Source organism: Anthonomus grandis, chromosome 10 (genome assembly GCF_022605725.1).
Source record: "Anthonomus grandis grandis chromosome 10, icAntGran1.3, whole genome shotgun sequence".
In the NCBI taxonomy this organism is placed as follows: domain Eukaryota; kingdom Metazoa; phylum Arthropoda; class Insecta; order Coleoptera; family Curculionidae; genus Anthonomus; species Anthonomus grandis.
Genome location: NC_065555.1, coordinates 21,435,942 through 21,448,780, shown reverse-complemented (window position 1 = coordinate 21,448,780; position 12,839 = coordinate 21,435,942). Strand labels below are relative to the sequence as shown.

The 12,839-nt window shown below is 31.8% G+C and overlaps 1 protein-coding gene across 1 annotated transcript in view; it reads left to right on the top strand.

Moving 5' to 3' along the window:
- Positions 1-12,839, top strand: part of LOC126741168 (E3 SUMO-protein ligase RanBP2-like) — a 143,692-nt gene that overhangs the window by 67,496 nt on the left and 63,357 nt on the right. Inside the window, exons 27-29 of the mRNA XM_050447516.1 lie at positions 914-1,476; positions 11,728-11,839; positions 11,896-12,198. Of these exons, the coding sequence (XP_050303473.1) occupies positions 914-1,476; positions 11,728-11,839; positions 11,896-12,198 (978 nt within the window). The remainder of the gene's footprint in view (positions 1-913; positions 1,477-11,727; positions 11,840-11,895; positions 12,199-12,839) is intronic.

Below are 12,839 nucleotides of genomic sequence, written 5' to 3'. Positions count from 1 at the left end.
GAAATTGTTGCTGCTATCTTGATGAATTATTTGTTGTTTCTAATTATTGAAGGCAATCATGGCTCTTTTCGAAAAACTCAAAAGAACTATAATATTTTTACAATTTAGATATAAATTGCCAAATATCTCGAAAACTTCAATTTATGGAGATAGATACCTGTGTACAAACTTTATTGTTAATCCTAAGAACCCAAGTCATTAAGGGATTTCAACCTGGAAAAAATAAATACTTTAAAACATATTTTCTATTCACTTTCTTTTTTCTTCTTTTTAATGGCCCCATATTCTTTTTTTTAAATTTGCAAATACTATTAAGTAGGCTTTTTTTTACTAAGTACCTCTAAGTCTGTGTTAGGTATGGAACATTATACATAACATATGCTTAGAATTTCACACTTAGAATCTAAAAATGCAATAATATACATATGTATATGTGTGTCCTATTTAAAATAACGAAGTTGAGACCTACTTCCGGTATAATCGGACAATCCAAAACTATTAAAATATTTTAGTTGTCCGAACGACCCTGCTATATTAAAATTTTCAATATCTTTCTGTTGATGGTTTCCCTCTAGTATCTTGATGTACATTTTCCGAAGAATAACTGTCATTAAAATTAGTAATCAAAAACAGCAAGAAATTATCAAAATAAAATCTTTATTGCAAACAAAAGTATAATATATTTAAAGTGGACCACCAAATGATTTTTTAATATTCGACGAATAATAATGTTCTAACATAAGTACAAAAATTATCTAGCAATTTTTCTTAATAATAGATTTTTGTATTTAAAATTATTTATCGAGAAAAAAATTCTTGCGGCAATCTAAATTAAGTACATTACATTTAAGATGAAAATTAAACTAAGCGCAAAAAGTATGATTACCATTTAAATATTTTTTTTACCTTTTAGGTACATCTGTAAAAAATCTTTTTGAAAACCTAAAGCCAGAACCATCCATAGTGTCGCCATTGATGGGCTCATCCCAAAATACTCCTAATGTCAATACTCCAAAAAAAGACGAGGATGATGTGGACGATTTTGTGCCTACCGCGGAATTTAAACCGGTAGTCGACAAACTGCCTGACTTAGTTGACATAAAAACTGGAGAAGAAGATGCCGAGATTGTACTCGAAGAAAGGTGTAAACTATTTAGGATGGATACAACTGGCGACAAAAAGGAATGGAAGGAAAGGGGTCTCGGTAACATTAAGATCCTTAAGGAGAACACAATCAGATTGGTTATGCGGAGAGAGCAGGTTCATAAGGTTTGCCTGAATCATCAGGTACTGAAGAACATGACGTTTAAGAAAAATGCAACGGATCCAAAAGCAGTCGTATGGCATGCCCAGGACTTTTCCGAGGGGGTCTTGGTTGCAGAAACGTTTACAGCCCGATTTAAAACTCCAGATTTAGCTGATAAATTTTTGAAGATCATTCAAAATTTACAAACTACTTTGGATGAGAATAATCAGGTAAGTAAGTTCTCTGAAGTAGGATGCGCAATTTCTATGGGAAATGAGAAAATTAGTGCACAACATTTTGTCTTGGTAAAACGTCATTATATGTCATTATAAATAATGACATGAAAATCTTCAGCAACTTATAGCTTCTTTTGTTTTAAACCATTTTGTCCTATCTGACGAAACAAACAACAAAAAGTTTATTTCCCAAAAATAACTTACAGAATAAATATACACTTCTCAAAGTTCTGGAGCACTATAGACTAAAAGTCTGTGTTGCACCTTGAAGCCAGTTTTAGTTTTCTAAAAGGAACGATAAACTATATAAAATATAATTACAAAAATATACAATGTAAGAAATATAGGATAGAAAAATGTAAGAATAAAGATCTACGATGGGCAAGACCCTACAACATTTATTAAAGACCGAAATAAAATACAATATGTACCCCTGATTACAGTTTTATTTATAGGCTTTAATGTTAAATTAGTAAAACAAGTTATTTGGTGGCAGATATTTTCAAAATTATTACTTCTATTCATAAATTAAATTTGTCTTTAATTGTATTGAAACTCTGCGTTTTTAATGTCATACAATATTGTGTTTTATAAATTTTAGGCAAAATAAATGAAATATGCATTTGGGTTGCAGGAAAAAAGCATTGTGAGTGCTAAGCATTACAGTCTCTTTAGACTTTGTTCCAAAATTGAGTGATAAACATGATTGGCAAACAACATTCCTAGATTTGCTATTTCTAAATTTAAATCTAATAATATTCTAATGTACGATTGTTCTATATTTAACAACTTAGCCTCACTAAATAATATTGCTAATGGATACATTCTATTTTTTTTTAATGTTAAAAAATTAAAGAGCGGCGATAACTAATTTTATATTTGTATTGTTATATTATATTACCTAGTATTTTGTATTGTCTATTATTGTTTTTGTAAACTGGCTCTGTCGTGTATTGAAATAAATAAATAGATAACAAACTTTTACAAGCAGCCCTCCATGCTGTTATCCCATAAGTCAAAATTCACTTAACACGGGTCTTATAAAATTTCCTTAATATTACTGCATGTCTTAATTTGCAGAACTTAAAGAGTAAATCTTTTTTTTTTTTTTAATTATTGAAAAAATGAGTTTGCCATGTCAAGCATTAATCAAAATGAAGGGTGTTTTTTTAGAGGTTTGGATTTTAAGTTGTCAGAACTGTTTCTGGTGATTGTCAATTTGACAGTTGGTGGTGTATTCGTGCTCAGTACAGTTTGCCATTTCACAATGAATAGACTTACTCCAGAACAACGCTTTCAAATTGTACAAATATATTTTGAAAATCATAGTTCAATTCGCGAAACTTACCGTGCGCTGCGTCCATTTTACGGTCGACATAATCGGCCATCCGAGCAAGTTATTCGAAAAACCATGGATCGTTTTCGTACCACGCATACTCTAGTTGATAATACGCATCCACAAAGACGCCATACAGTGCGCACAGAAAAAGTTATTGCTGCTGTGGAGCATAGTGTTGAAGAGGACCCGAATGAGTCGATTCGCCATCGTGCACAACAATTGGGGCTGTGCCCATCCACTTTATGGAAGATTTTGCGGCAAGATCTTGGCTTGCGAGCTTACAAGATCCAACTTGTGCAAGAACTGAAACCGTGTGATCATTATGCGCGCCGTACGTTCGGTGAATGGGCGGAAAACAGTATTCAGCTTGACCCATTTTTTCAATCCAAAATTTTGTTCAGCGATAAGGCTCGTTTTTTTGGTTGAACGGCTTCGTCAATAAGCAAAATTGCTGAATTTGGAGTGGAGAAAATCCAGAACCTTTTGTTGAGACGCCCTTACATCCATTAAAAGTCACAGTTTGGTGCGCTTTATGGTCAGGAGGAATCATTGGCCCATATTTTTTTTAAAGATGATAACGACCAGAATGTTACAGTCAATGGAGAACGTTATAGAGCCATAATTGCCGACTTTTTTGTTCCTCAGTTGAACCGACTTGATGTTGCAGAGCTTTGGTTTCAACAAGATGGTGCAACATGCCACACAGCGCGTGACACTATCAATTTATTGCGGGAAATATTTTTTTGGGGATATGTGAAGTCACATGTCTTCAAAGATAAACCACAGACGTTGGATCACTTGAAAGCAAATATTCGCCGCGTTATTGCCGAGATACGGCCCCAGATGCTTGAAAAAGTGGTCGAAAATTGGACTTTCCGATTACGCTACATTCGAACCAGCCGTGGCGCTCATATGTCCGAAATCATTTTTAAGCACTAATTGCATAACAATATCTTTTAAATAAAACCAATATCATGTCAATAAATTTTTTTTAATTTCACTTCAAATTTGTATACCTCTCAAAAAAACACCCTTTATATTGCCATCTTTACTTTTGACATGTGTAAGTGAATGGGAAGCGCGTCTTTTACAGTCATCTTTATGCAAAATAATATTTTGTGTATGAGGCCAATTCCTAGAAGACATGTTTAGTGTTAATAGTTATATTCAATCTCTAACTAATCTGCAACGCCAGTGACTTTACCTTTAGTGATAACACATATTACATATTGATATAAGTGAGGAATAGGATCGGGCCTGGCACAGTTCCCTATGGAACATCAAACTCAACCTTTTACGGGGTACTGACAATATTTTCTATTTTCGCGAAATCAGTGAGATTTGTCTTAAACAGAGATAAAGGATTGCCCCTAATACGTATTTTCTCAAATTTATTAAGAAGAATGTTACATGCCACCATGTCAAATACCTTTGACAAGTCAAGAAAGACTACCAATGGCTTACAGCCCTCTTTGAAAGTGTCAACCATAATATTTGTTATCTGGGTCAAAGCGTCCTTCATGTCAAGCTCCTCTCTAAACCCAAATTGTCGTTTAGAAATTTACTCGGTATTTTCCAAAAATGAACTTAGTCTTTATTATTACACTTTTTAATAATTTAATTTAGAGTACTTGTTAAAGTATTGGTTTATATACAGGTTTGGCTTAGCAACGGCTGGTCGTAGGATTTACATGTAGTTGCGATCCTCCACATAACTATCGGGCACGAACGACTCTGATTGGTGCGACAAAAACAAGTTACGCCGGCAAGGCGCGGCGGCTTGATTTTGTTTTTGTCGAGTCGGGATCATTTTACTTTCGAACGCTGACTGAGCGTAAGTTAGGTACTGGTTAATTCTGTTGCGTGTTAATAAACAAAACATGTCTACTTATACCGTTGAGCAAAAAACAAATTATTAAATAGTATTACTCGGGTAATTCAGACGCGGATATTGTTAGTAGATTTGCCTTTGAATATCCAAACTAACCCGTGCCGGTGCGTTTTACGATCACGGCAATCATTGCAAAATACGATAGGGATGGTTGTGTGCAAGATTGTAGTAAATGCCATCATAATGTCGAAGACCCACCTATTAACTAACCTCGAACACTTCGAAGGCTGAATATTAATCTCAATAGGATTTGGTATCAACAGGATGGTTGCCCAGTCCATAATGCAAGAGCGGTTTGTGACTTTTTGCAAGAAACTTTTTCAGATAAAGTCATAAGCACGCGAGGGTTTATTCGATGGCCTTCTAGAGCTCTAGATTTAACCCTTAATGATTTTTTTCTTTGGAGATACCTCAAAGAGACCATCTATCACCATAAACATGAACGTGCTAATACTTTCGAAGAGCTTCTTGCAAAAATAGTTCATGCCACAAACAATATTCCAGTCGAAATGTTCTAAGGAAAAACAGAGTTTGACAATAGACTATGATATTGTTTGGCTCAATCAAGCGGCCTTTTTGAGAGCCCTTTAAAATTAAAAACTTTTGCCGACATTTTTATTTATTTTATTTTTTCATTAATAAATTCTAAAATAAATAAAATACTTCATGCGGAATGTTTTATGTTCATTTTTATTTAATAGAATACCAGTTTTATTTCGCTTTGCGAAAAAAAGATGGAAAAATAAATTGAGTATTTGACATAGGATAGGCTAGCATATCGTAATTTTTCTCCGGTTAAGAAGGCATTGAACTGCACTCCCCCGTTGGTAGAGAGTGACTAAACCAAAGCAAAATGATAACTTGTGGAGGAGAAGTTACGACTTCACGTCGAAGTGGCGCGATCCCTCCCCACCACTGATACTTCCATTTATTTAATACAGTATTGAATTGCCTATGACCGGTGCTATAATAGGCGACGGATCAGGATCAGTTGCATTAAACAACTGAACCACCTCCTTTTGAGTACGCGACAAGATTTCGATTCTTTCACGTTCGGTTAATTTTCTCATATTTTATACAATAACAGTAGATAATAAAGTATAGTTACTAATAAAACGCAGGATGACACTGCTTTCGCCTATCAAAAAGAATAAACACCACTTGCAAATGTAAAAATACTTCAAATAGTTTCATCAAAATACCTTCACTTTTTGACACTGACGACAACAACAACTAAAAAAATGCCCGAACATATACGTAATTGGTACATAATTGCACAAATATATAAGTATTTGAATATTGCTATAACAGTTGACATTTAAAAATTATCGGGACAAACTCCAATACTAAAAATTGTATCGAGAAAAGGCCTAAGGGGCTCAATTAGAGATCTAAGGATGCATTTTACAATATCTACAAAAATCCTATCCTCCCCTCCTACTGAATCCATTTTTTAAAGAATTGATTTCAGTTATTAATTCATTATCTGTTGTGGGAAAAACACCCATTAGTGCCCTATTGTATCTAAAGCGAGGTAATCAATTCAGGTTTTTTAAACACCAGAAACGCTAGTAAAGTCGTTTATATCCAAAAGTAACTAGATTGCTTATATATTTAATCACTGTTTTACAGTCGTCAACTCATCGATGACATCAAGGTTTATGTCTTCAATGAAAATTTCACTAGGGCGTTGTTTAAAAATATTTTGTCAACATTTATTTAAATCAGCCACTAAAATGCCCTGAGAGAGATGGCAGTTTATGATTAGCAATAACCCCTATACTGATGGAATGTTTATTTAGCATCACCAAATGGTTTTTGTTATTTACATAAATTATTTTTGAATGCAAAAACAACTTACTTTTAGCATAAATAATCGTGCCATCACATTTGTTCACTTCACTTTCATTGTAGGAAATATCATATTCATCAATATATTATTGATTTAACTTATTAAAAACATGAGTCTCCGGTAGGACTTTCAAATTAAAAGCTACCCCAAATGTTTGCAAAAAACCAGTGTACAAAAATTAATGGTAATGCCACATATTATAATGAATGAACTAATTACTTATATTTATTGTATTGGATGTTACACTTTTTTTCTAGAAGAAATAAGGTAGGGTCACTGACACGAACCACACTTTCTGTTTCGGTCAATCCACACTATTCACAAGTAATTTTTTCAATTTGTTTGCTATCAACGACATTTTTCGTTGGAAGTTCTCGAAATGATATCAATAATTGCGAGTCTACCTGTACAGTGTAGTCAGTTAGTTTAATACTGGAATTACTGAAACCAATTACGCGAAACCAAAGAGTATTGGAGACTAAAGCTTTTAAACAAAAGTGAAAAACTGTAAAAGTTTTTTTTTTAATTATCTCATGTAATTGTTGCAGATTATTTATTTTCTTCGATGGAGATGAAAATAGCCTTTTGGTCTTTATACTTCTTAAGTTTTCTGATTTCCTCAGGTATTTTTGCAATGGCGTCCATTATTTTTTTTATTATTATTTTGCTCTTCACCCTACTGAGTTTTCTGTACGCTTGAAGTAGCATGCGGTTCGGGTAAGACTAATAGATCTAGTCTTACCCGACCTTACCGAGGACTTCACCTTAGGTTCTTCTTAGAAAACAAAGTAATGGGAAAAGGGTAGATTTGTTTTTATTAAAATGTTAGTCACAAACACAAACGTACAAGCTTTTGATCTGACTTTTTCAGACGCACAGCGGCATGGAGCGGTCTCGCAGCAGTGTACGAAATCTGAGTGATAGTTTCATGTAAAACCGAGTCTTTAAAATTGTTTCAAGTCTATCGGTAGCGCTTTCATGGACTTTACTATTTTTGCCAGTATAATAGCTTCATAATAATTGTATAGGTATAATATTAATTATTTATGAATAGGTAAAAAATATGGTCCAGTAGCTCGTTTTATTGCGATTACGCAATGATCACTTTAATAAAATCAGATTTAAGCTTCCCCCTCTTCTCTCCTCCTTCCTCTCTCTCATCTCAAAATTTTGTCCTCTGCTGAATAGGACAAAATTATTAATATTATATAAACAAAATTGATATTTACTGAAGATTATGCTGCCATTTTTTATAATTTTTCTTATTTAGGAAAGTTTGGCAAAATCTCATGTTAAAATTAATTTGGTGTGTGTTACTATTAAATTCCCTACTATTAAAGTTAAATCTTTTTCAATTGCGGTTTCAGTGTTACTTTTTTATGAAACTTTTAATGCCACCAATCAAAAAGTAAACTACCTTCTTTTGTTTATGACATTTTCATTTTTAAGCAGTTTATAAAGTTGAACATATTGCGTGACCACTCTCTTTAAAGGTTAATAATTAGTACAATTGTTGAATATCTTATTAATATAAAATTGAAAGCCAATCATTCCAAATATCAGTACAATTGTGTAATTTAAAAAAAAAAATGTACTATAAACGCCTTCTGCTCGGTCAGAGGCCTCGTACCACCATGCTATTTCGGAACTTTCTACCATTTGATAATTGTACTGAAAAATTTCGAAGGAATCATAAAATTCTTTCTATTTTTAGAATTAATATATTTTGAATTTGTTGTGTTTCAATTTAAATGGAAAAATTTTGATTTGTAATGAGGAGAATTATATTGTGATACGAGACTGAGAGATTTAATTCTGGCCATGCATACGTCCTTTTGTGCACAAATAAATAGATAACATTGATAGATAATATTTTAAAAATTGTATTAAAAACGACCATGAAAATTTTATCTTAATAATTAAAGTTAATGTAAAATTTAGATCTTTATCTTTTTTTTTGTATTAACGCCAAAATTGGAAAAATGTTAACGAAATCAAATTACAGATTAACTATAGGGTGAGAGACGACCGATCGTTAGCCGTATACGGAAAACGAAATGTAACATTTATATATACATTACATAACAGCCTGCAGCGTTGCCGCTTATATAAAAACATGGTAACACCTTTTTAAATAGGACGCAATTTTTTATACGGAACACCCTATATATTTTTATATATTTTGATTCAATGCTTCATTTTAAGTCTTAATCATCTTACTTACAAACCTTACTTACAAACTTACTACTTTATACCTATCTCTGCGGGTTTTCGAGAAAAAAAAAATTTCTCAACTATTTAAGTCTTAAAGAGCCTAAAATTTAACCATCACTTTAAGAGACCAATCTTGATTAACTTCCCATAGCCTTATTAAATGGTGAAAAGTCCTTTTTTTAATTTTTAATGGTCCTTTTTATTTTATATTCTAATGGACAGTTAAAATACCTTTAATTTCATATAACAGCTAAGTAGCCGCGTTTGGCAAATAAATACTTATTTTCGTGAAATTTGATACTTTAAACATTCTTATTTAGTAAATTGCTTGTGTGTACGCAACAACTTTTTACAATCAATAAAGAGGAGCTACGTCAGCCATTTATTACCTGCTTTGAAGATAAAAGCGAAATTAGAAGAGCGATGAATATATCCACCAAAAAACGATTTTATAAATGTTTAGAGAATAATGGTAGTCATTTCGAAAATTTCCTATAATAATACTTTTTTTGTATAATATATTTTTTTATCCATTGGTTGTAAATCTAGATCTAGATATAATGTGTTCAATTTTCTACATGTTCTTGCTATTATTTGAGCACATTATTCATGGACAATAAATAGTCCCCATACATACTTCATTTGAGTAATTAATATTAATGCTTCTTTTTTTTTAATTAATTTTATTAGAAAACATAATGTTAATACTATAACTAAAACTGTTACTGTCATTAATTAAACCATTGTGACATGGTCATAGCTAACTAATTTCCAAATAAAAATGTTTGAAATTATGAAATTTCACGAAAATAAGTATTTATTTCTATAACGCAGCTACTTAGGTATAGGAATGTGTTATACTAAATTAAAGGTTTTTTATTGTCTATCTGAATAAAAAATAAAATACAGGGTGTCTCACGACGAATAGACGCGATCGATATCCTGGAAACTAATTTTTCAAAAATTTTGAAAATTTGGCAACACAGTCGATGGGGGATACACAACTAAATTATTTTGACAGTTGTGACGTTTCTGGTTATACCGAAAGTATGTGTCAACTTCGTTATTTTAAATGGAACACCCTGTATATTTTTACATTTTTGGCTTCCACGTGAAATTCTAGGTATATTTTGTGTATAACGTCCTAAGTGTAACCGTTTTTGACATATTTTTGATTTTATGTGAAAAACTATGTTTATAAGCCCTAACATAATTACCGATTACTCCCTTTTAGTAACCTTTATTTATTGGTTAGTTTTGGTTTTATTTTTAGGATAGTTTTAAGGAAGGGCTATTTTAAAAGTCTATTTTAATATTTGGCTAAAAAAAAGATACAGGGGGGTCAAAAACTAGCATTAAAAATTAAAATGAAAAAATCATTAAAAGTCAATTTTTTTAAATGGAAACCCCCTATTTTTATAATTTTTTCATAAAGATAATTAAAAATAAGGCTAACTTTGTATAAGTATCAGTATAATATCTAGTCCAAAAATTGATAGTTTCCGAAATATTGGCAGTTTAAATTTGGCCTAATATTAAAAGCCGTAAAACACGGCTCAAGGATTGGTGATTAGTTGGGCATTTACGCGACCCACAGATTGAAAAACACTGATCTATTCTATGTATGACCGCCATCCAAGATTATTACGTAAAAATGAATAAATGTATTATAATTTCCATTAGATTGTTTTAAAGCTAGTAATTGCTTTTCTTTCTAATAACTAGGCAAGTACCCAAAAGGCTGGGCATATATAACTAAATACCTGTTTTACACGTGTTTGATCCTTAGAAGGAATTGAACAGATTTTAGAACTTAAGGTCTTTTAATTTCTGGCATAGAAATGGAAGTATTTCTTGAGTTCTTTTTCATGTTATCAGAAAATTACGTAGATATGAAAACCGCAAGAGATAGCTATAGGGAAGTATGATTAGAAAAGACTCAAAACGAAACAGGGAATCAAAATATCTAAGAATATATAGAGTGTTCCATTTAAAGTGTTTTATATAAGAGGCAATGCTACAGTGCTGAAAATATTTTAGACCTATAGAGTCTGTCTATTACCATGGCTACCAAATTTTCAGAAAAATGTTACATTTCGTTTTCCATATATGGCTAACGTACCATTGGTCGTGCTGGCTTGTTGCATTTAGTATTATAATAATTTAATATTTATTTTACGAAGTAGATAACTTACATTTTGTAAATTGTGTGATCTGGTCAAATTTTTAGACAAGTCTTTTGATTTTCTTTCATAAGTAGTTCTATGTGAATATTAATTTAAATTACAATCATTATCCCAAGGCGTCTTTTTTCAGTTTTTATTTTTGTGTTTATTTATTTTTATGTCGCATATAATATGTATAGTCTATAATTTTGATTTTCAAAATTACGCATGATCAGATTAGTTATATCGAGAATATTATATAAATTTAACGACCGAGAAGCAAACAAATCAGACTTAGCTGCATTATTCATTAGAGTTATTATCAACCCATGCTTTAATTTTCTATATCGCAATTTTTTCTTTATATTTTACCTCTTTCCAACTATTTTCTTTGCAGTGCATTGGTAAAACAAGTTATTAAGTGATACCAATATTGGTCTTTAAATTGTAACAATTCGACAATTATAAAAATAACTGATTTCGCGTTTAATTCTGAATTGAAAATCCTGTTATTCTATATTTTTCTTGGAATATACTATCCACCACAAAGCCTTGAAATACCTGAGAAACATCACATTTTATAGTTTTGAAGAAGCTCTTCAAATGATTTGCACATGACACTGCTTGTCAATAGTATCAACAATACGTTAATAGCATTGTATACAAGCAGTGTATTTCCAATTTGTAAATTTCAATACAGAAAAATACGACTGGCGATATTGTAGATATTATTATTGTTATAATATTATTTGTAAGTTTAAAGTAACATATTATTATTTTTTAGGTTACTGGTAAACATCATAAACCTGATTTCACCCCGAAGACAGGATTCGGAGATAAATTTAAAGCAGCCAAAGGTAGTTGGGAGTGCAAGAATTGCTACGTTGTTAACGACGGTACGTTGTGACTGTAAGAAAAAAAACTAAAAATACTAATTTCCTATTTTAAGTAGCAAAAGGAGCTTCTGTTTGCGTCGCTTGCGACACCCCTAAAGCCGGCTCGTCTCCAAAAAAAGAACAACCCACATTTTCGTTTGGAGTTAAAGTAGCAACAAGTACCGACACGAATAAGACTGAAGGCAAAACTGGATGGGGGGATCAGTTTAAACCGGCAACGGGTTCCTGGGATTGCAGCATGTGCTACGTTAATAACGCTGCCGATAAAACGAAATGCGTTTCTTGTGAAACGTCTAAAGCAGGCGCTGGCGCCTCTGAAGGTTCGACTGGAGGACTTAAGGGGATATCTTTGGATACAGGTAAATGCTACTATATGTTTTGTAGAGCTTTATATATTACAACGGCAATACCCTTTCTCATACAAATAGCTAAAAGAGGTTAATAGGAAAATTTAATAGGATTTTTTCACGCGATTTAAAAAACAACGCTTACAGGCGTGAAACTTTTTTGTTATAAAATAGGCTTCTAAAGAAAAATATGAAGATATGTTTTCTATAATAAGCAAATAACAATACATTTATTTTGAATACAATATTTTTATCCTAATATATCATCGAAAGCAGTCCAACAAGGTTTACGGCTTGGAATGTAAAAATTGTTTTTTTCAACGGGACATATTTACATCTACTTTCGATCACCTGCGAGAACCGCATTCAATTTAATTTTTTTCAAATGAGTTATGTCGTGATATATATTGAAACGGGATTAAATTTGTTTTAAAATAGCGTTTGGTTTTTTAAGTTTGACCTATAGGTTGATTAATTAAATAAAATTTTGTTGAATAATACTAGATTAAAATTCGATAAAATAGGAAACATAAAAAACAAACATAGAAATACAATAACAGGCAACACATACGTAAAAAACAAATCACCTGCGTTTAAAATCATATTTAAGCAGATGATCTATTTTAATATTTGTGCCACCTGATAACAATGTC